Here is a 24,811-nt window from a genome sequence, read left to right on the forward strand (position 1 = left end):
TTCATATTCCTAGTGCTAAGACAGACTCTCCAGTTTGCTTTTAAAGAGCCTTCAGGGGGAGTGATGTAAGAAAACAGAGTAAAACCCATGCAATTATATACCTGGATATATCAACTATATATGTGTAACTTGACTTTCAGTAGCAGCCAATTGAGGCAGGGATCTGAGCTCAGTTTAATCATTTGGTTTTCAACGTCCACATTGGAATTTTAAATGTATCAGTGTGGTCTCACCCAGAAATTAATCAAACGTATATAAAGAGGAGTAAGAAGAAAAAAACTTAACTGAAAGGAATGCTGCTTTTGAAGCTTAAAGGCAAAACCAAAGTAGAGAAAATAGTCAAGTGCTGTACTTGTTGTTCTACCCACACTAACATCTTTCCCTGTAAAATTTCTCTTAGGTATTTTTCACACGCTTGTCTATTTGACCTTTGCCTTCTGGCAAATCATGGCAGCTGCTTCTCATTTCACAATCCTTCACCAGTGCAATCTGTTTTGTCATCCTGCCTTGATTCATGCTCATGACCCTTGCTTCACATTCAGGCAGGGGAGTAGCAAGGCCAAGGGCCTGAGCAGCTGGGTAGGGAGAGATGGCAGCTTTCACAGAGCTGCTCTGTCCTTCCCCTTTTTCACTCAGGCGATGACAGACAAATGCAATATGCAGAATGCACTTCTATTCCAGGCTTGCCCAAGAATGTAGGAGTTATCCCTGATGCCAGGGACAATGCGGGTTACTGTTGTCTCACCACCAGCAAACAAAAAGCTGGCTAAGACCTCAAGTTGCCATTGTTCCTCCTCCTTCCAAGGGGAAGGGCAGCAGCACAGTCTGTGGCAGCCTCTCTTCTCACAGGAGAGCTATGGGAAAGCCAGCCTACAGGCTTTGTCAGCTCCTAAGTAGTCCAGCTGGGTGAAATACAAGCTTTGCTTGCGTGAAACAGCAGTTGTACCAGAGCCCTGATGTTTCCACAGGAGTCCCCAGTACCACCATCATCACTGCAAGTCCATCCAGGAATGCAACACAGCATAAAAAGGAGAAGATGAGTGGCATCAGAAACACCCTGCTGCTCAGTAGCCCCATTTTGCACTCACAGCCCATCTGAAATAAGCCCTGACCACAGCACTGCTCACATATGCTGAGCTGTCCCCTGTCAAAGAGCAGGAGAGATTGCTCCCTCAGTTTCTTCCATCCTTACCTGGTTGTATACATGTTTCCTGGTAATCTAAGCAGCAGTTTCCAAGCTTGACACAATCCTTATCGCAACGGCAGCTTCCAAAGGTCCTTTCAAAGCAACGACCTTTGCAGGTTTTCACTGTAATATTGGATAGTGTTAGATATCAGTGGCTGAGCCCAAATCAGTCAACATGCAAAAGAAACTAATACAGCCAGAGTGTGAAATGACACGGTGATTCCAACATACAGGATGGCTGCAAAAACAGTGGCAGCCAAAGGGAAGTCTTGATCCAACCAAATGCTTATTTCCTCTTACTGAACAAAAATAATTTTTCATCATATTGAACAAAGTGTTCTGTTCTCTTTTAGCAGGAACGTGGTGTTTCAGTATTGGCAGAAACCAATGAAATAAAAGCTACTTGTGACTGTCCTCCCCCCTGGGTCACAGGAAGATGTGAGTACAGTTCCTCAGAGGATGTAAGATCTCAAGATGTAAGGATGGCTGTTCCAAAGCAGACACAAGAGATACAAACATGAGTATAATGCTCACTGGTTTATTTTTTGTTCAATTTCAATATCAAAAAAAAGATATTCTTCTTCCACTAGATTGGTGTTGCTGAGGGCAGAGTGATAATAATAAAAAAATTTAAAAACCAAAACCAAACAAACAAAAAACCCCAAAACCCAACCAAACAACAACAACAACAAAACAACAAAAACAAGCAAACAAACAAAAAACCTAAAAAACCCCACCACCACCCAACTAGAAACTAGTGATGTGAAGGATTAACAAAAATTAAGAATTTGGTCACACTGTCTAATCCTGAGCAATCACCAGAAGGGAGTGAGGGAAATCCTCCATCATTTGGCCCATCTTCTGAAGAATCTTGAGGTGTGCAATATTAGGAAAATGAGATATTAAAGAACCAATACTGCGGAGCTGTAATAAAATGAGAAGAAACCTATATATATTGTAACAGAAGTTTTATAAACTGAACTTCTATTGAAAATCATTTTATGTTCAGCTTTGCAGTTATTCTTCACAGTTGTTCCCAAAGTGAAACCTAACTTCTTTAAAAAAAAAAAATCTTTCATAACCCTCTACCTGAAGAAACTTCACCATTGAAAAAACCACATATTTTTCAGAACAGAAAACAGACAGAGGAATTCCACCAGGAATGTTTTCAGGCTACAATTCTAACCAGTACAAAAAATAACCTTTTTTTTTCCCTCCATAATTGACTGGAAAAGATGAAAAACAAATGTTCCAGGACAACATGAAACAGAAGTTGTTTTGTTTTGTTGTTTCATTTTGGTTTTTTTAATGGTGAACTGAAAAAAGCCAGCCATTCACCACAGTGACAGCTGGGATACATGGAAGCTGCCAGATCAGACACTGAGTACCAGGATCACTTTACCTCTCAAGTGAGTACACACAATCATTGACTACACCTGAGGTTTATTTTCTGGTATTTTTATTCCACTCTTACTGATGCTGCTTCAAGCAATGCATGCAATCCTCCTCCTGCAGCAAGAAGGGTCGCATTCTGATAATATGAAAATTAATTCACAAAAAAAAAAAGGAATTGTTGAGTAACATTACTAAATAAAAGACACAGTATTTACCATCTTTTGAACAGCTAGGCTTCAGGCCAAATATACATCCTAGGATTGTTGTTAACACGCAGACACAGAGTACCTGTGGGACATGAAGGAAAAGAAATAAATTACCATTGAATGGTTTTGAAAGTGCTCATTTTCTCTGTAATGCTATACAATTGTACTGAAATTCATAAAGATGCTGATTTGGAGGCCGATTTCACTATTTTCACCAGCAGTTTTCACTTCCACGAGTAGTTATGTTGTTTGCAATTAATTAGCAGTGTATGAACATGCTTGTCACTACTGGGCCTATGTATATAATTTCTTCTCAAGTCCTTTAGCATAGACATATATCACCATGTTTTTCTTAATTTCTTTTATATCATTCTTTCGTGATGATATATTTCTATTTCTTACATATTTTATAGAAAACTTTTTTATTCCATTCCTTCCTTGTATGTTGTTCTGAGAAGGTGAAGTTTTGCCATTAACCACAGGCGACAAACAGAAGGCATAGCCGTTAAGTGATACCTATAATTTTCTTAGGCAGGAAATCCCTTTCCCACTTCCTAGTATCCAGTTCATACTAGATCTGGGTCCACACCATGGTAAGCAACTGTGGGATGTCACATTAAGGCTGACCACAGTGTCTTGCACTGACCAGAAACTAGGCTGTGTTCATTATGGATTCTGGATGCACTGAAGTTATAGAACAAGCACTGTACTACCCTGGTCCAGCATGTCACAGCAGGATTTAATGCCTACTCAAATGCAGAGACAGATTTCTTTTAACCTCATTAAGTATTGGTTTTATTCTATAAACTCTTTGAAATATGCGTACTATCAGTGCTTATACAGTAATTAAAGAGAAGCCAAGAATGCAGTTACAATAGCTAGTCTATATATGTCTAGAATGTAATAAAGCACTTTGCCAGAAGTCCTGAAACAGAACATGCTGCAATAATGCAGGCTTTCTTATACAAAAGAATTTGGGAAGCTCTGGTTAGGGAAAGAGTGTACATCCCACCTTTCCAGTCACTGTTTTCTGCAGAAAAATCACATTGAAGCAATACTTCAATAACTTCACATACATGGCTACACAATTCTGTCCCTTTTCTTCTTCTTTCCCATCAGCAAAATCTGCTGAGTCAGCTCAGTACGATGCCTAAATCATACTGTGATGTGGCAAAAATTGCCTCCATTTTAAAATGAACCTAATTATTTCTCAAGTTTATTCTTAAATACTGTGAGAACTTCAGTAACTAAAACCTATTTGTGTTATTTTTAACAACTCTACAGTTTACTATGCAATTTTGTTCACTAAGCAGTTAATAAAGACAGCAAGAAAGCAATTTCTGGAATGTGCAGTATTGGAATTCAGCTATTAGTCTGAATTTTGAACTAAAAATTATCAAAAGACCAAATTAATATAAAATATTTCATATATAACACTTATTTTTAAATTGAGCAATAGACTGGACCTCATGAAGCTGTGGCTTAGAATTCTGAACCAGGCAAGTCACTGGAATCTTATTCAACATCACATGCAGCATAGAAATAAACATTTTTTCAGTTCAATTACAGTCTTTGAATTGACAGGGGAAGAAGCAAAGTAATAAAAGACTGAAGGGCAAAAGCATCATCTATTCACCTGGATATGAAAAAACTTACAGAAAGATGCACCAGCATAAACCCAGCTATCAAGAATGAACACAAGTAGAGAGCTTTGTACTTTTTTGTTGTTGTTTTTGGGTCTTTTTTGTTTTGTTTTGTTTTGAAATCACAATACCAACAGGTGTGTTGTGTTAAACGCATTTACAACAATTCTCATACATATACAGTAATACATTACACAACAATACTTATAGATATACAGTAACATATTATACAACTATACTTATGCATTACAGTAATACATTATACCAGTTACATTACACCAGCATCTATCTCTACTACTCAAGGCAGTCATAACTTGAAGTAAACACCTCAAATGTCCCAAAACAAATCCCTCAAATGTCCCATAATTATTACTTGTTGGTGGCTCACCTATTCCAGGGTGTCTTGACTGAGATAATCAGGTCTAGACCTCTTTGTGGCTTCCACCGGCCACTCTCAGCTTCACCAACACCACCTCCCCCACTCCATCCCAGTGGGTCACAGTAGCCCTAAACACTTTACACTAATACTTATACATTACAGTAAACATTACAACCATACTTATACATTACAGTGAACATTACAACTACAGAGTCCATCCCCTCCAGGGGCTTTTCCTGATGCACCCAGCCAGGAGCATCTGCAGCTAATCCAGCAGCGATCCAATGAAGGATATTGCTGCCAGACTGCCACAGAGCCCTGGCATGTCCAAAGCTTCTCAACCCTCTCCTGGGGTCCATCTTCTTCTGATAACAACAGAGTCCATCCTCTTAGGATTCTCCAGGGACTCTTCTGGTCCTCACCCTCTCCTAGGGTCCCGGGATTCTTCTCTTCTCTCCTGGGGTTCCTGGTCTTTGCGGCAGCCTTCTCCTGGGCAGCCTTCTCCTGGGCAGCCTTCTCCTGGGCAGCCTTCTCCTGGGCAGCCTTCTCCTGGGCAGCCTTCTCCTGGGCAGCCTTCTCCTGGGCAGCCTTCTCCTGGGCAGCCTTCTCCTGGGCAGCCTTCTCCTGGGCAGCCTTCTCCTGGGCAGCCTTCTCCTGGGCAGCCTTCTCCTGGGCAGCCTTCACAACAGCCATGCAGCTCTTCTTGCAGTCTTCATCTGGCCCTTACTCTGACTCTTTGGCTGACTCCACCCTTTTATGGTCCTTGTACTTAATTGCTTACAGGTGTATATGCCACTTGTTCTTAATTGGCCCCAGCTGCAACTCACTGGGGAATACTGTGCCCCCTTACCATTCTCCCATTCTCCCTACACAGGTGCAGCATCAACACTTCCTGTTACATCAGTATCAACGATGTTATCTTCAATGTAAATTGTTCTGGACCTTTGAAATCCCTCATATAAAATATCATCTAGATAAGAGCAGGTGTGCAGGGAGATAGGTGACACTTCAAATGCAAGATGCCAAAGCCCAGCAAAATCAGGAGAGGGCAAGACCTGTTATTGTCCTTTCAACATTATTATTCTGTTATTGTTATTTTTATTAAATTACAAATTGATTAATTTATTTTTTTAAAAGCCAGATTGAGAAAATTTTATTTCATGGTGGAGATTTATTGCTTCTCTGCTCCCACCAGGCCCTGCTACTAAGATCAACGAGTAGAATGTCCTGTGAGATGCGAACACAAACAAGCTTTAAAACAAGCAAAACCCGCAGCTATTTGCTAAAACAAGCAAAACCCACTCTATTTGCAACAGCTTTATTCCCATATCTTTAAATAGCTACCTAGACCTACGACCTATGGGACTTTGGCCACCTAAGGCATCCCTGTACAGAAAACACATTGCAGTGCCACTAAATGGACCATTAATATTCCCTGATGAAGCTTCAGTGTAGGTAATGCAGGAATTTAATCATTAATGCAAAAATAAAATCTACATAAAACTCACCCTAAAGTGACTGCATTAGAATACTTCTCAATGTAAAACTGGTAAAACTTTGCTAAAATTCTCCCAAATAATTTCTGTGATTTTGGCACCAAATGTAATAAAATCACAGTTTTGTCTTGTATTCCAGGTTGTCAGTTCTACGCTTCTATGAACATAATTCCAAGAAGCAAAAACAAAAGGATTATGTTCACTGAGGCACATGAGTACTCTTTTGGGTACAAAATACTACAAAATGCAATACTAAATACAATTATATATTAAGATATTGAAACTCTCAACTCACTACATTAAATCCTTTGTTTTCTTAACCTTAGTCCCACTAGCTTAAATTTTTGTCTTAAAAATATTTTACTGCAAAACATTAAAGCTTCCCCCTCCTTTTTGTTTTCCTCTTTCTTTCCTTCTTTAACACTTAATAAAGATTTTTTACAAAAACAGTAAGCTTACACATTAAACATCTGACAGTGTTCTAGGATGGCCAAATCTAACCCAGTGGAACCTCATGCAATTGCAGCTTAGTGTTTAAGGCTTTGAATTGAAGCTTTATTTTGAGCCTGAATGACTTCAGTCACATGGATATTATCCACACAAATGGCAAAATGTTCTGCTGGAACAATAAGGAGCAGCTAATACTGGCCACCAGCAGCAGTCCTGACTAGGCACAGCAAGAGGTGTTACACCAGCAGGTGACCTATTGTCAGCGAAAAGGCCCTAAGATTATCAACTCTGTACATGATGAAGAATATTCAAACTATTTTTAAAGATACTCACTGCATCTCACTGCTGCACCCTAAAGATGAGCCAGTTTACTTTGCTTCTTTCTATATTGCAACATATCTCTGTTGTCCAGAGAAGTTGTGGATGCCTTGGAAGTGCTCCAGGCCAAGTTGGACAGGGCTTTGAGCAACCTAGTAGAAGGTGTCCCTCTCCATGGCAGTGGGGTTGGAACTAGATGGTGTTTAAGGTCCCTTCCAACCCAAACCATTCCGTGATTCTATAAGAAAACCTCACCACAGCAAGTAGGTTACTAATTTTACCTGACCTGCTTTACATACAGGCAGGTCAGGTTGGAGATGCTGCAGCCTGCTACATAAAGATTATATATTTTTTTAATCCATATAAAGACAAGTAGCTGCATGCATGCTTGTTTACTAACAAGGACCTAGTTTAGTATCCTGCAGCAAGCACCAAATTCAAAGCTCTGGCTACTACCACACTGTCAACATAACACCTGCCTTGAAGGTTTAATCTGCCTTTTTAAACCATAGGAAGAAGTCTTACCTGTTCTCTCTCAGCCATATTCTTCCACTCAAAAGAGAATGCAAGAATTGAGAATAAGGTGCCATTAAGAAAGAATATGGGAATCCAATATTTCATAGGAAAACAAGTAAAATTAAAGAACCTGGCCTTGTAATACACAAAAGTAGAAAATTAAAGTTTTATGATCTGTATCTTATGAGGTTACTAGCACAAACTGTCAGATTCAGTTCTAATGTCACATCTGAGAAAAGGTTTTTAAAACAACACAGTAACAACTGCAGAGAAGTAAATGTCCTTTTTTGGTTTAAAAATAAATTTTAGAAAGTTTGTTTTGGAATCACAAAAATATTGTCATCTAGGGATGAATCTTTGTCCCATCACTGCTTCCTTTACGTGGGAGGAAGCAATAAAAGCTTTGCTTTGTAAACAATTATAATGGTTGGGAATAGGTGGTTGAAAGTCTGGAAAACTGCAATCCTGAGAACATTTCAAAAGCCTTTTATTTCAAAAGCCTTTCATTTTGAACTGGGTAAATGGAAATATGATAGCATGGTTAGAGAAGAGAATCATTTCCCTCACTCATCTCTAGAGCTGCAGCTGAAAAAGAATTTTTCAGCAGTAATTTTTGGGAGCTGCTGGAAGGGCTGGAGTCAGCAAAGCATGCAGGCTGCACACACCTGATCCCAAAGAGACTCGTCAGCTGTACAGGTCTTACTGACACACAAAGAGATCTCTCACTGGCCTTAGCTACTGCCACCTTTCCTATCACATTTTAGTCTTCCTTTACACAGTTAATACTACTGTCCCTTTTTCTTCATTCTTCTCTAGCTTTGTCCACCTCCCCCACTCCCCTCCTCATTCTGTATTCTGTATTCTATATTTTCTTTGGCAAAGAATGCGCTGATACTTCTTTTAAAGAATTATCGTTCTGAATTACATTTATTTCTGTGTTGATTTCCCTCACTCTTTGCCTGCCATGTACCCAGTTGCTTTCTGTCTCCCTTCCTTCATCCCTGGTATTCCATGGCCAACAAAACTTGTCACCCCAAGGTTTAAGACACATCCATTAACAACTACACAATTTTCAAGGAAGCCATGCAAAATAATGGTTTTCCATCCTAATCTCCATGATTGGTTCTCACAGTTGTGTCATACATATCCATGAAGGGAGGATGTCTAGACAGGGTCTGTAATGCCAGTATTAAGAAAACCCATGGAATTTTCCAAAACCACTGGGATCTGCGAAAGGCATGCTGTGTTTTCACTGTTTTGTGCACCTAGAATAGATGATTACTGACCTGAACCTTAACACTAAAATATCTTCAAGACAGAATTTCACTTGCAAAAATGTAAAGAACACAATAACAAATAATGAATTTCAAGCAAGAACAGTGTCACCTTCTGACAGTTAAAAATGCAGACAGCCTACTGTATAAAGGAAAAAAAAACTACACTTATCTATACTTGCCAGGGGCAGCAGAACACTTACTCATGCTTGTAAAAATTATTTTTAAACCAGCATAAACCACTTGCCAACAGCTCAGTTTTATTCAAAAGCAGGGGTAACTTAATAAACTGAAAGGAGGTAGATAACTTCAGTCACACCAGCGCAGCTACTTAAGTGACACTTTAGTAAATCACCTAAAAAAAAAAAGTAAATCAGCACTGAACCAAGTGCACCACCTCCTTCTTGCACCAGTCATCTCTTCTTTCCACATTTGTAAATATTTTTATGGTCTACAAAGACTTGATTCTGTTGATCTACATTCCACTCATAGAGGCCAGCAGGAGGAGAATCGCTGCGGCTCTCAGGTCCTGGCTGCTGTAAAACACTGGAGGTGACTAAATAATTCTAAAGTCAGTGGATCAAAATGCTGGAGATAACACCCAAAACGTTTTGAGAGCTAAAACTATTTACCAGGAAAATGCATAGGCATTATTGTTTTTCTTCCTCAAAGAGGCACATGGGATGTCTACTCTCATTCTTTCTATTGAATGTTCTAGGACTGTTATTATGTGCTATTGCAACCAAAGGCCATTCAAAGGACAAGAGTGTTTTTAAGGTAGATTGAGCCACTGTAAGGTATTATAAAAGCCTTCACACAGCTCACCAAAGAATGATAACACTTAGTGATAACACTTAATGATAATTCACTCAGTAGAGAATTATCAGCAGAAGACATCATCATACTATAGCTCTCTAAACACCTTCCAAAACTATTCAAGCATCTGCTTTTAACAAAAAGATACCAAAAAACAGATGAGTTAGCATCTGTCAGCTAATCAGCTGGAATCTAAAATATTTTTCTTATTTGTTGCTTGCCCAACTGTGAAGGTACATACTCTCCTAGAAGTCATTAGCACTTGAGCTGTTGTTATCAAAGCTTTACCCCAGCTGTTACCTCTTTCACTGCACTTAAGATCATGGGAGAATTTAGAGAAAAATTAAAGTGCAACAATATGCTAGCCAAGAAGAAGGGGAAATAAAACTTCTAGTTCAATTGACAAAAAGCAGATAGCAGCTGACTCTACTATTTAATCAGCAAGTAGGTTTTTGTAAAAACCTAAGGAAAAGAGGACTGAAAACTCATGAGAAAAAAAGCAAACATTGTACTTTCAAGCACAATTCTTTTATTCGATACAGCAGGCTAAGAACACAGAACAAAACCCACCGCACGTCATCCGCTTTAGTGGCAACCACATATGAATGCACAACTGCATAGAAAGGAAAGAAACTGTCAGTAATTATGCCAACTAAAATTTGTTTTACAAACAAATTGCACTTGACTCATAAAGAAAAGCAAAATTGGATCTGAAAATATGGCCTTGAGCCATCTTCATGCCCTTCTATTCCAGAAGTCCCTTTTCAAGAATAAAGCCAAAGCTGTTCCAGTTTAGATTACTGTCATGAGAGTTGTGACAAGAACAGAGTATAGAGGGGGTGGCTTCTACAGGGTACTGATTATACCACAAAATATACCAAGTAAACCTATATTCACATCCATTTTTTTGTCAGATACTGTTACAACTGCCGCCATGACAGCAATATTAACTTCCACAGGAAGACAAAATGACCTTAAAGAATAAGTGAAGAAATCCTGTAAAACACCAAGATTATTAGGAGTGTCAAATAATTGCAGAACCACAACCAGTATGAGAAGAATGTAGGACAAATCAGGTTTCATACAATCATTTAGGCTGGAAAAAACCTTTAAGATCAACTCAAACAATTTCAGTTATTCATTATAAGTCTTTACTAAGTACACTGATATCGATCACAGACTCATCTTCAGCCCTGAATCCTTTGACTATTTTCCCAAAACAAAGACAAGGGATGATAAAGAGGGCATTATTTATCTCAGCACCTTTTGAATATAGCCCCTCAAAAAACAAAAGGCAGACTATCAAATTTGGATACCTCACAACATGGAAACATATTTGAGCCAGAAGAAAGTTCTAGAACTGGCCCATTTACCAGCATTAAACAGTGAAGTGAAATGAAATATACATGGCCAGGCTGGATTATTGATCTTCTTGAAGAACCTATCACAACACTTTTTGTTATTCTAGGAACAAAAGCAACCAGTGTTTAATACAAACTTGTATCCACAGACTACCACATTAGAAAGCATTTATATAGGTTGATTTGCCTATATGCCATTACACAGCAGAACTGTGACAAGGCTATGCTCACTGACTTTCTTCAGAAATACAAATACAAATTTTTCCTCATTTCTTCCTTTTCTCCTTAGCTAACCTATTGTGTTAAACAATTAAACATTTCATTTGCAAAAAATCCTTACTTAGGCTGTTTTTCTTTCTCCTCCATCACACCCCATTTACCATGAAAGCGACTGCTGCCTTATAAACTCACTTACAGGAAACTTTTTTATACAGATGACTTGTGCAACATCTATGCAGAAAAGTACTTATTGCTTTTCAGTGCAGAAAGTGTTTTTTTTTAAGAGCTCAGGAAGTATATCAAAACAATGTAAAAATATCATTCCAATATTGAACATTATAAAATAGCTTCTCTTAAAATCACATCTGCTACTGTTTCATTCAAATGGGATGCTGTCATGATCCAGTACATTGACAAATTCTATCATAGCATATAGTCACAGTAATACTTGCCAATATATTCATTTCTATTTTCAGCTCCAAGGTGAGAAACTCTTCATACCTTTCATGTTTTCAAAGCTTTTATTTGCTCTGCTCCTCCTTTCAGCCAGAAGCAACAATAACATAGCTTCCATTACAAGTCAAATCAGAACATTCACTCTGTGTAATTCCATTGATATGAGTAAAAAAATGCAAAGGAAAATTTTTGAAGAGCAGGAGTTGGAAGGAAGCCCTGCACAGTTTTTGTATCTTTGGCCTTGACTGAAATCCAAGTTTTAGGGCAGTACCTAGGTTGTTCTGAATTCAAGACAAAATTATTACTACAGAAAGCCAATCCACTTAAACTATGCTCTTTATTAGTCTACTATCCAAGAGTTTTGTAGAACTATATGAAGGTGTTCAGAACAAAAGCTGCCTCCCTCCTGCCAGGAATTTGGCTGGCTCTGCTTGAGGCCAGTTCTCCGGTACTGTTTCAGTTATTGATAGCACTATTTGGGAGATCTCAACCAGTCTTGAAGATAGCTCTTCAATAAAAAGCTAGAGAAAGCCTCAGAAGAGTCACTCACTCCTTGTTTTAGCCAGGCTTGCCTCTGTGCCCTGTCTGGAATGTGGTACAGCCACACTGCAGTCAAGTCCATCCTGGCCATTTATTCTGTTGACTCAAACTCACAGGCCTGCCTTCCCTTACCTTGGACGTCTCTTACCATTACAGACTCACCAGGCAATTTAGACTATTGGCTGAATCTCGCTGGTGTCCCCAAATCCACTGTGCTCACTTGGCTCACACACAGCGAGACTGTACCTTTCCAATAAGGGCACTGGCTTGTTGCCACAACTGGATACAGTTTTACCTTCTCTTCCAACATGACCTGCCTTCACCTGGTGCCTGACAAGTAGGCAAAGATTTACTGCAAACATTACTGCAAAATTGAAGAAATGTAGGGGAAACCCTAAGGCATAGATTGCATCAGAACTCTGAATGCTGGAGCAGTAAGTATGAGCACACAACACCAATCACAACCCAATTCACTCGTTTTGCCTTAATGGACCAAAGGGCTGAGCCAAGCAGTGTGGCCAGATCTACACTCCCATTCTCCACTCCCTAATTCTACACTCCTATCCCTAGGCCATTGTGCCTGTTTTCAGGCAGGCAGCCAGCCAGCCAGCAGCATTGAGAGATGCACCAGTCACACAGCTGGATGTGCTTCAGCCTCTCCCAAGATTTGCACTCCAGCTGGAGTTCCAGGCAGCCAGAAGCATCCACACACACTGCACTCCAAGGGGTGACTGAAACCTCCTGCATGGCTTAAATCCTCCAATTCAGCTACAGAAGAGATTATTCGGTAGCCTAAACTCCATGCTGTTTTACTGATGCTAAAAGCCATACCTAAACTACCCAGCTGAAAGCGAGCTGAAGTTTGCTTGGCCAATTTTCAATCATCCTTTGACTGTGTATCCAAGTCCAACCCAGTTGGGCATTAAAATTTAAACTGAGTTCTGATTTTTTAACAAAGATGGTCTCTACTCTCCCTTTGTGAAGATTTTTATAAAAGTGGAATTTGATGAGCTGTTTTTCTCTGTTATTGTTTTGGTTTTGCAGTTGGTGTTGGTTTTTTTTTGGTCTGTGTTCACTGTTGTTTGATTTGGGTTCTTTTATTCTATACTTCAAAATCCCCAACTAAATGGAAAGACTCAATTCTTGCAAGTGTTTCTTTGGACAATATTTTTTTACTTCACATCAGCTTCTGCCTTGTAGGATAGGTTATGCCAACTCGGTCTATGAAGTGTAAATAAAGCAAGAATACAAATTAACCCTGGAAACTCTTCAGAGCTAAAATTTCTAATTTTTTTTTTTGTATAGAGCAAGATTATGGCTTTTGTCTTCAATACCCAGCATGAAAATACCCACTTGAAGGGCAATAAAGAAATTTTGGGTTTACATTTCCCTGCATATAATGAGAATTATTTACAAAGTCTTCCCTAAAAAGTGAGTAGTCTGAAGAGAAACATTCATCTATAATGATTTTTAAATTCAAACCCCAAACTTTCTTTTTATGGCTTAAATTGGATAACAATGTCTTTATTTTTTTGTATGTATAGTTACAATTTTATTCTAATTAATGCACTTAAGCAATATCAACAGCAACTCAATAAAAAAAATGTTTTGTCAAACACCATGTGTGCAGACTTTAAACCAAGTCACAATGGAAGTTGGAGAGCTCTAACATTGGCAGAAGACAGCTGTAAAGCATCCTTGTTTCCCAGCATTGGAAGAGATTTTCCTACAAATTATTAAGATTTGGAGCTCAGCCAAGAACTCTTTTAATATTTCTAAACTGAAAGTGCTTAAAAGTCTATTAAAAATATGGCAATCTTGTTACCATCACTCTTTACTTCATATTTCACCAAGGGATGTTTAATGCCAAAAAAATTTAAATCACCCAACAGTCACTCTAATATTACTGTCAAGCTGCATGGTGTTTCTTGGATCTCAGAAGTCCCATCTAAGCTCAGTCCAGCATTCTCATGGAAGCAAGTAATTTCAGCAAGGACCACCTTTCCCTACTGAAAAATAAAGAAAAATTTACAAGCCACATAAAGCAAAATAATACCAAAAAAATGATGAAATTGAATGGTTTGCAGAGGGCCAAAAATAGATTAAAGACTGAACATGGCACCCAAGCCTCCCCGATTCAGACAACAGCATCCTTCAATCCAGTGCTTGGGAACTGATTGATACTCATAAAAATACCCACACTGAAGTCAGCCAAAGTCAAATAACCACAGTCCAAATCACAAGGTTTGGGTAATTAAATACATATTCTGCCTTCTTTATGGAAAAAAGAATTTGGATATGCATTAATAATTCTGTTTTAAAGTACTAATGTATACAAATGTTTGGGTACCTTCAAACATCTTTGAGAGGAAAACCATCAGCATGAAAACAACCAACAGGAATACAATCTTCCCAACAATAGTAAGAGAAGGTTGTTCCCACATCTTCATCTACAGGGAGGGAAAAAAAAAAAAAAAACAAACAACAAAACCAGACAAATCTACTGCTGTCTCCAAAATCCTGACGTAGCACACCCATCTTTCCCTGCTTGAGCCCAAAGTCAGCAGCTATGAGCTATTTTCAAATGAAGTGGTGAAAACCTTTCAGGACTCATACAGAATATCTTTACATCCAATAGATCTTTTTTCTACACTTAGACTCTTTGCTGACTGCAGCAATGGCAAATATGAACTGGCAACAGAAATTCTCCCTTGATCAGAGATTGTCTCATTTATTTATGATAAATAGGGGTTTATGATTCATAAAAGCTTAACATAGCAACCAATAGATAACTGAAACCAGATTTATAGAATAACGGAGCAAATGTTCCTGAAAACTACACTAAGGTACATGAAAAGTAAGAAGGCGATAGCTATTGTGGCTTCACTAAGGGCCAACTGTGTCTGACAAATTTGGTGGCCTTCTAAAATGGGATTACAGCAGTGGTGGAGGAGGGAATACAAACCCAAATCATCTACCTGGACTTGTGCAAAGCATTTGGCAGGCTCTGCATGAAATCCTGGTCTTTACACTGGAGAGACATGGATTTGACAGAGGGACATGTAATTGGCTGGATGGTCACACTCATGAACTATGCTTAGGGGCTTGATGTGGCAGTGGAATCCAGTGAGGAGTGCCTTCCTCAGGGTCAGCATAGGGACCAGCACTGCTGGATATTCTGTCAGTGACATGGGCAGCAGGATCAAGGCACCCTCAGCAAGTTTGCCAATGACACCAAGCTGTGTGGGGCCATCAACTGGAGGGAAGGGATTGCCATCCAGAGGGGCCTGGGCAAGCTTGAGAGGTGGGACTGTGCAAAGACCAAGTGTGTGATCCCGCATGACAATCCCAGTACCAGCACAGGCAGGGCAGAGCATGGTTTGAAAGACTTTGAGGAGAAAGACTTGGGGCTGTTAGTGGATGAGAAGCTCAATGTGACCCAGCACCCCCAGCTGGTCTGCAGATGGCACAAAACTGAGTGCAGCTGACATAACAGAAGAATGGGATGACACCCAGAGGGCCCTGGAGAAGCTTGAGAAGTGGGTCCATGAGAACCTAATGAAGTTCAAGAAGTGCAAGGTGCTACACCTGGGTAAGGGCAATCCCTGACGTGAGTGCACACTGGGAGAAGGACTCACTAAGAACAGCCCTGCAGAGAAGGACTGGGGATGCTGGTAGATGAAAAGCCAGACATGGGCTGTCAGTGTGCACTCACAGCCCAGAAGGCCAACAGCATCCTGGGGTGTACCCACAGAAGTGTGACCAGCAGGCCAAGGGAGGGGGTTATGCCCCTCTACTCTGCCCTTGTGAGACTCCACCTGGAGCGCTACATCCAGCTCTGGGGCCCCCAGCATAAAAGGAATTCTTAAGACTTCTTGAAGCAAATCCAGAGGAGGGCCACAAAGATACACAGAGAGGTAGACCACCTCTTCAGTAAAGATAGGTGGAGAGAGCTGGGGCTATACAACCTGAAGAAGAGAGAGCCCTGAGAAGACCTTACAGCACCTTCCAGTCCCTGAAGGGGCCAATGAAAAAGCTGGAGAGAGATTTGTTACAGAGCATGCAGTGATCGGACAAGGGGAAATGGCCTTAAACTGAAAGAAGGTATGTCTATATTAGATATTGAGAAGAAATTATTTATTGTAAGGGTGGCAAGACACTTGAAAAGATCGCCCAGAGATCTGTGGATACCCCATCCCTGCAAGTGTCCAGGGCCAGAATAGATAAGCTTTGAGCAACCTGGTCTAGAATAGGTGCTCCTTCCCATGATAGAGGGGTTGAAACTGGCTGATCTTTAAGGATCTCTTCAGACCAAAACCATTCTATAATAAGATAAGGCTAGAAGAGACCTGAAGAGGTTTTTAGTTCAATCTCTTGCCCAGTGTTGGAAGTTGGCTAGTTTTTAGGATGTGCCTTAAAAAAAATTAAAAAGACTGGACAGCCTTAATGAAAAAAGGGGAAAAAAACTTATAGACTATAAAAATATTAAGTGCATTCCATAGCATTTTTTTAAACTTCACAATTTATTATCTTTATGCAATCTGAAATGCTTGAGTTACTCTTTAGATGAGACTAACACACTTTAAATGTCTCAGTCTGGACCTCACCTGGAATTTTTTTTTGTAATTTTTTTCTACTTAGGAATTCTCAAGCTGCAAAACTCCTTAATAATTTTTCTAACAAAAGTGTCAGTTTAAATGAGTTTTCCAGTTCTGACAAGAAGTCTGAAGCTGTTATAAGGAAACATTCTCTTACATTATTACTTTACTTCTCTCAATGTTTCAGCTGTTAGACTGGCATGGAAAAATTTATTTTAATGGAATGAATGAATCAGACCAAAATGCAATGCCTGAGTTCCTGGCAAGTGGGAAAACCTCAAACATAAGCAAATGTTATGCTGCTCTTGGGTAGCAGCATAGTGCTCACTCACACAACAGCCTGGAAAGACTACAGAAGACAGTTCACTGGGATTTGAGAGACAGAAGTTTGAGCTTAGAAAACTGGCAAGACAGTAAATAAAATGGTGGCTTTAGGTGCTTAGGGAAGCACTATGGGTTAGTAAAATCCCCCACTTGTGGAATCCTCCCTCTGCAGCAGCTGCTCTGTCATAGGGTAAGATTGGCTCATGGACAAGAGCTGGGAATGTTGAGGTTGTGTTCACAAACAGCACAGACATCTGCAGGCGGCAGGCACTTGTGAAGGAAGAGTAGAATGCAGTCCAGTCTCAGCTTTCCAGAAAAATAAGAAGAGCGACTCAAGCATCCCTTAATCAGCAGAAATGCATTAATGAGTCTTCAGAAAATTTCAACATAAGCTCGCTTGAAAGCAGTCATTTGTGGGATTTTTTTATCTACATAAATAAAAGAGACAATAGCACACACAGCTAGGATAAATGCAGGCAAATGAGATTTACCTACATCTAGACACTTTAATAGCTTCACATTACTATAAAAGTACAAACACCAAGCAGGTAAGTCTACTCACTTTTCTAGTACATTTCGATATCATCAGTGCATCAGTTTCTGAGAAAGAACAAACTAGCATTTCCAACTCCAGTTTGCCCCTTTCTGACATGTTTAGGTTAAATGCATTCTTGTTTTACTCAATCCAGTATCACTTGCAGTATTTAGAAAGTTTTCCAAGTTCTCACTGAATATCTTACATTATCTCTGTGTTTGCAGTCACCCCAAAAAATACTGTAGGGCCATAAATACTTAGAATTTTTAAATGATTTTCCTATAGATGACATATTTCACTCTGACACTTTCATGAGCACAGGAGGAAATTTTTGCCAGTTCTCAGTGAATAGCATTTGGGAAATAAGAACTTAATTCAGAAGAATAAGTAACTGCAAACACTAACTTGTGCTCAACTCTGGTCTCTAAGTGGTTGTGCATCTCTAATAATTTTGTTGCATTAGAGCCTAGAAAGCTCAGTATAGCAATACTAGGTTCTAAGGCTGAAAAGAGCTGAGCTGTTTTCACCATCCAAGTGCAGTGGCTTTTATGGCATAACCTTAATCTCCCCAGAAGACAACGAAGTAATGAAACGAGCTACTAACCACAACCTTTACTTATGGGGACATTTCATCAGAAAAGTTGCCAAAAAAGCTTGTGCATGGAAACTACCATAGACCTTTGCATGATTTTTTTTCTTATAACATTCTGACAAACTTAGAAACATAATTCACCTCCTGCTATGTTAGAAAGTATGACCAACCTGTAGTCACAATGACATGGGTTGATGAATCATTTGAAAAGGTAGCCAGATTAGAAAGATATCAGTAAATTTGGATAGGCACCTTGACATTTCTCTTTCAATGTATAGAGGACTATTTATGCATACATACATGACGTCTGCTGCAGCTCCACTAAAGGTTCCTTCCAAGAACACCATAATTCTTTCACCTTGATAATGAATTTAGCCTCATAATGATAACTCCAGGCAGTTTGGAAGGTCTTATTTTCACATCTCTATGGGGAGGATAATTATAATACAGCAGCATGGCTAAAACTGGAAAGTGACCTACCTGCTAACAATGGCTTTGGCTGCTGGGGCTTCTGAACAAGGGCCAAAAGTGCCTCCCAGCAGCACTTGGAGACAAACTTTCAACCCACGGTAGCTCGAATTCAGAGAAAGGCAGGTTTTAACACTTCCTCTGTCCTTTTGGCTCTTTAACTCTTTTTAGCTTTTCCAGCCATATTTTCCTATTTTAACTGGGTTTTGTCTTCCCTGGTGTCCCCCCTGCAGCAAACAGCTAAAACCACATGATGAAAGACGAGACAACCATTGAGACCACAAAAGAATTTTGAAAGATTCAACGCTGAAGACCGTCAAAAGAGTAAAATAAATCAAGAGTTATGAATCCCTCTCCGAGGCAGGTCGCTGTCTATACGCAATGCTACGCTCCTGCCCGAGGCTGACTCCCGAAGCGGAGCCGTCCCGTAGCACTGCTGCCCCGGGCATCCCGAGGAGCCCATGCTGCCGAAGGCAGTCACCCTCTTCCAAAACCGCCGAGAGGCTTTTAAGGTCCCGCCACGGGCTCGTCTCCCATCTCCCGAAGCTTGGAGACGGGCTAAACACCTGCGCCAGCCGCACCGCTCCCGCCGGCGAGGTGAGACCCAGCTCCGCCCGCCCGGCCCCGCGGCGCCCGGGCCCTTACCAGGGAGAGCACTTTGTAGGTGTTGGGATCCTTGCTCTTGCCGCCCGGAGGCTTCTCCGGCTCCTCGGCCACCTCCATGGCCGGCAGCATGGGCACAGCCGCAGTCTGCAGCCCGCCATCAGCCGCCCCTACCCCGTCCAGGTGGTCCTCATGGCCCTTGCCCGCTTGCTGCCCGTTCCCCTGCATGGTCCCGCGGCTCTGCCCTCTGCCCGCCCGGACACGGCTATTAATAGCCCGGCGGCCCGGTCCCGCCCCGCCCGGAACGCGGACACCGGCGGCCCCCGCTCCCCCGCCGGCAGCGGCGTGGAGGAGGGAGGGGGATGTTCCCGTCCTTCCCTCGGGATGTTCCCGCCTCGCTCGGTCACCCCGGCTGGGCCGCCCCCCGCTTTCCGACCCCTCCCTGCAGGTAAAGGGCTGGCCGCGCTCCCTGCGGGCAGGGAGGCGGTGCGGGGCCGGAGGACGCGGCGCAGCCCCGAAATAGCGTCCGGGCGAGGGCGCCGGGCCGTGTTTACGAAGGAGCGCGGAGAAAGTTTCCGCTGCCCGGTCCCCGGGCGGAGGCGGTGGCTCGGCTTTCCCCGAAGCCGCCCGGCGGCGGCGGCACAGGTGTGCGCGGGGGCGGGGGTCCCGCTCCCGGTGCCGCTCCCGGTGCTGCCAGAGGCGGGCACCCTGCCCCCGGTGCGCGTTTGCACCCAGAGCGCCGCCGGCTGCTGGTCGCCTTCGCAAGGTGCTTCCCCCCGTCCCTGCCTGCAGTTCTTCGCCCCTTCCCGAGGAGGTTTTCCCCTCCCGCCCGTCAGTGCCTGCGGGATGGCCGCGGAAGCCCCCGCAACGCGGGGCATCGGGCCAGGCGAGAGCCCGCACACCGGGGGCGCCGCGCAGCAGGCGGTGTCATCGCCCGCCCGGGGGACACTGCGACTCCTTTGGGGTGGTTTGGTCTGTTCAGCCGGCAGAAGAGGGGACTGAGGGGAGACAGCATCCCAGTTTACAGCTTCCTCGTGAGGGGAAGAGGAGAGGCAGGCACTGATCTCTGTGGTGACCAGCGACAGGACTCGAGGAAATGGCCTGAAGTTATATCAGGAGAGGTTTAAGTTGGATATCAGGAAAAGGTTCTTCACGCAGAGGTTGGGCACTGGAACAGGCTCCCCAGGGAAGCGGTCACAGCACCAAGCCTGACAGAGATCCAGAAGCACTTGGACAATGAATGCCCTCAGGCACGTGGTGTGACTGTTGAGGATGGTCCTGTGCCGAGTCAGGAGCTGGACTTGATAATCCTTGTGGGTCCCTTCCGGCTCAGCATATTCTCTGATTCTGTGACTTTGGACTCATTGCCCCCAAGCCAGGCCCTGCTCAGAGGCCTGGTGTTGTTGGGGTGAAATCCATGTTTGATGCCCTTCAGGACCTTTTATTGGGACTGACACCATCTGGCTCCAAGATGTCACTTCCCAATCATTCCCACTAAATTCAGCCCTGCTTGTTTGGCAAGAGAGAGGTGTTTGTACACACCCTGACTGTCCTTGGGGAAAGGCAGTTCCCCCCACATATGTAGGTACAACCCTGACTGCAGGGCTGGCTCCAGATGTGGGTCATTCCTCCTTTCTGTAATAGATCTGTGAGGGTTGAGTACCATCAAGACTTGCAAAGTATGCCTAAGCTTAAAACTACTAAAAGTATCTCATTCTCCATAATTTTTAAAGTTTTTTTACTTTATACAGTTATGTATGTTGACATTGGGCTTAGTCTTTCAGTTTTAATGGGGTGGTGGGTTTGATTTCCTAGGGCTTCAGGAGGCTATATCAGATTTATTTTAACTGTCAATGTACTCAGAAAGAAGTGGCCCTTGCATAATTTCCAACAAAAATCCATATTTTCTAAAAAATAGCTACAGTGAAATGAAAATTTCCATGGAAGTGATCTTGATCCCTCTTGAAATGTTGTTGCTCTGCTTTCTATTTCAGTTGAGTCGCAAGAACAAGCTGTCAGTACAACTTCCCATTAAAAATAATTGCCAGGATGCAGCATGTACATTACTGCTGGTCTGTAGTGCTGCTGCAGCTCACAGCATGCTGAGGGTCACTGCAGAGCTGCTCCCACGTGCCTGTTGTCATCTAATGAGGTACCATAGGTGCAGTCTTGAGAATTTCTACCCTAATGTTTCACTTGGTCACATAGGAAAGAGAAAGGCAACAGAAACTGTGGTAACTAAGCCCTTGAGCCTACATTAAAAATCTCATTTATTCCATTAATGTGGCATTTCAAACAGCTGTCCAGCTGAGGAGATGACTTTATTATACGGTCAAGGCTTTTGGCATGTGAAAGTTGCAAATTGAATACCGGTTGCGCAATAATTTTAAAACTCTCATAAAAACTGACATAGACAAATTGTTTAGGTTTCAGGTTTTTTCAGTGAATGGGCTTTAATAATAGCTTTAATAATTTTTAAACCAGCAGTAGGACCTTCACTTTTTCTTTTTTTTAATAAAAATGAAAAGATATTGCAATCATGTGTGTAAGTTCAAATGTTTTCTTTTTCCATTTCCAGTCACACTGGCAAGAAAGTAAATGCTTTTTCTCGTCAAACAACAAAAAAAAAGAGAGAGATTAAAAGTTTCCATGTTTATTTTTTTACAAATAAAATTTCATTTTTATTTCCTTGTTTTTGCATGTAGAAAGATTTTTTCTTAATTTTAATTCAAATAGAAAACTTTCTAGTCTGAAGTGTAACCCACTCAAAAATTTGAATAGCACATATTATATAATGATTCCATGACAATTATGTATAACTACATTGCAGACAAAAAGGTATCTTTCTTTTCCATAGAAAGAAAGTCTATTCTGGAGCTGGAGCTAACTTCTGAGTTGTTCATTCATTAACCATTAACTATTCTTTAACACTTACTCTTCTGTGTACAAATATTCATAAAACAGCATATATTTTGCAATTTATTTCTGTGACAATACAAATAGTCAAGGTACTTCAGGCTAGGCATGGAAAATAATTAACCAGCATGGAAAATAATTAACCTAACTGTGACAAGTAAGATCGTTTCAGCTGACTGACAAGATGTCAAAGTGCTCTAGACAACAGACTCTGGAAAACCAAAAAGGACTAAGTTTTGGTGCTGAATATATTTCAAACATATATGAATAAATCTATTGAATACTGGGGGAAGAGGTAAAATATTCCCAATATTAAACCTTCAAAAATCCACATCTGCTTGGTCTCTTTGGGGTGAAGTTGTTAAATAGCAGTCAATACCATTTTAACAAATCTGTGACAAAAGACATCATTGTGCAACAAATTAATAGCAGAGATTACTGAGGTTGCAAATCCAAATTCCAAAAATTGTCTGCAGCCATTTCAACAGAGACTGAGGAAGCTTTTGAGGAAGTGAGGCCAGCTGCCAGCTCCAGCAGTAACTGAATCAAGCTGCCCAACCAAGTGTCAAGGGAAAATAGCAGTAACACCAGCTTCATGTTTGCAGGCCTTATCTATGAAGGGAGTCATCAGAGATTATAAATTTTAATTTGCTATTCAGCTTTTAGTGGCTGCAGCAAAGATAAACAAACATAAATTATGTACTAGGAGACAAAGGTAAACAGGGGAAGTTTTCCATGCTGCTGCATGTCACAGCTTGTGATGTTTTCTCCTTGCATTTTTCACCTCAACAAAATCTCCACCAAACATCTGTTTTTGGAAAGACCTGAGCAAACACCAAGTTCTCTCATCTAGCCCCTGTGTGTGAGGTGGCTGTGGCCCATTTAAGAGCTGTGGTTAGTGACAGGGGGTTGTAAATAGCACCATGTTGCATGATTGGACTATCCATTTGCACCAGCCAGTGTTGGGAGGCCCTTGCTGCTCTCACAGCAGGGGCACAGACTGAGCTTGCAGGCAGAGGAGCATCATCTTGTGAGGTTGCCAGTGATAATCAGCTCCTGGCTGGCTGAGTCTTGACCCTTGCATTGCAATAGAAACCAGTGGTTGGTGGTTGTGGCAAGTATTTCCTGTTGCATTGCCTCTAATCCGCAGCAAAATTCCTGTAACCATGAAGAGGACCAAGAGCCCTAGGAAAGTCTGAAGCTGCTTATTAATGACCATTGCTGCTCAGTCTTACACTGGACTCTACCTTATAGGAGCTAATTGAAGCTGTTTCTCAGCTCCTGCTCTGAGGACTTCTCTGGCATTGTTGTGTGAGTGTTGCATTGTAAACTAGACTGGAAATCATTGAAAAAATTAGCAGTTATGGATGGTAGCTTCTGAAATATCCTTATAGGTAGTTTTATTTAGCATTTGAAATGTGTCTAAAACTTTATAAAAATGCCAGAAGTCCTTAGTGAAAGGAACAAATGAAACTGGGGGTATATCTCCAAACTCTTTTATTACTTCTGGGAGTAATGCCTAAGATGAAGTCAGAAATCCCATAGCATTTATGGGCATATCAAACTGTGTGGACTGAACAGTTTGCATGTAGGGATGGCACATAACCCAGCAGAGATCCAAGACACCAGGGCAAGGTTGAGTTTCAAGGCACATGTTGCAAGTCTCAGATTCTGAGCTTAGCATCAAGATGCCTCTTTGTCAGGACAAATTAATTCATTCTTTATAACTACTTGCTTCAAAATCTCTTAATTTTACTCCCCAGCACGGCCCTTTTAATACTTGCAGAAAGAAAATAATTTTTGCAAATAATTACTCATTCTTTGGTTGTTTTGCTGGTGTCCAAAAAAAATCTCTAGATAACAAGCTGATAACTTAATATTTCCTGTATAATTGAAAAATGGCATAATTGTTCCTCCTTTCAGTCTTAGTTTGGCATATATTACCGGAAATTTAATAACTGTTAACACAACAGTTGTTAGATAGCTGGCAACAGTAGAAGAAAAATATGAAAAGTCCTTTAGCAATAGAAAATAATTGCTTGACAGTGATTTCCTGTCTCTCTAAGCTATATAAAAATGCCTATACTCCTTTAAACTATAAAATCCTGATATGATGACAACATATTGGCAGGATTTGTTGAGAAGCAGACTATAAGATGCTTGCATACTTTGATGCTAACCAAGCAGACATTCTTTGTGCACTTCTCAGCATAATCTCTCTAGCAAACACAATTTCAATACCTAATCTGCCAACCATATCTAAGTGATTTGCACAATCAAGCCTATTATCAGAAGGAATACTTTAGTACCTATGGTGGAAAAATTGTAGGATGTTCACAAAAAAAAAAAAAAAAGCAAAAGGGGGAGGAGGAGGAAGAATACACTATTAGACTAAACACCTGAGTGGTTTCTTGAAGACCTGAAAGCTTAATGCAGTGGTGCTTGCAGTAATATTAAAAGCAATGCTTATCAATCTTAGAGGAATCCAGAGCAAAGCAATAGTATAGGTTCAACATCCAC

General features: G+C 41.1%; 1 protein-coding gene across 2 annotated transcripts in view; it reads right to left on the bottom strand.

The window, feature by feature from the left end:
- ENPP1 (ectonucleotide pyrophosphatase/phosphodiesterase 1) overlaps positions 1-19,686 on the bottom strand; it is a 54,454-nt gene extending 34,768 nt beyond the window's left edge. For both annotated transcript variants that reach the window (XM_030945568.1, XM_030945567.1), the window contains exons 1-3: positions 19,418-19,686; positions 2,797-2,869; positions 1,193-1,309 (exon numbers count right to left, since the gene is read on the bottom strand). In XM_030945568.1, the coding sequence (XP_030801428.1) occupies positions 1,193-1,309; positions 2,797-2,869; positions 19,418-19,603 (376 nt within the window). In that variant the 5' untranslated portion in view covers positions 19,604-19,686. The remainder of the gene's footprint in view (positions 1-1,192; positions 1,310-2,796; positions 2,870-19,417) is intronic.
- Between the last annotated feature and the right edge of the window lie 5,125 nt (positions 19,687-24,811).

The sequence above is a fragment of the Camarhynchus parvulus genome, chromosome 3, assembly GCF_901933205.1.
Source record: "Camarhynchus parvulus chromosome 3, STF_HiC, whole genome shotgun sequence".
Lineage (NCBI taxonomy): Eukaryota > Metazoa > Chordata > Aves > Passeriformes > Thraupidae > Camarhynchus > Camarhynchus parvulus.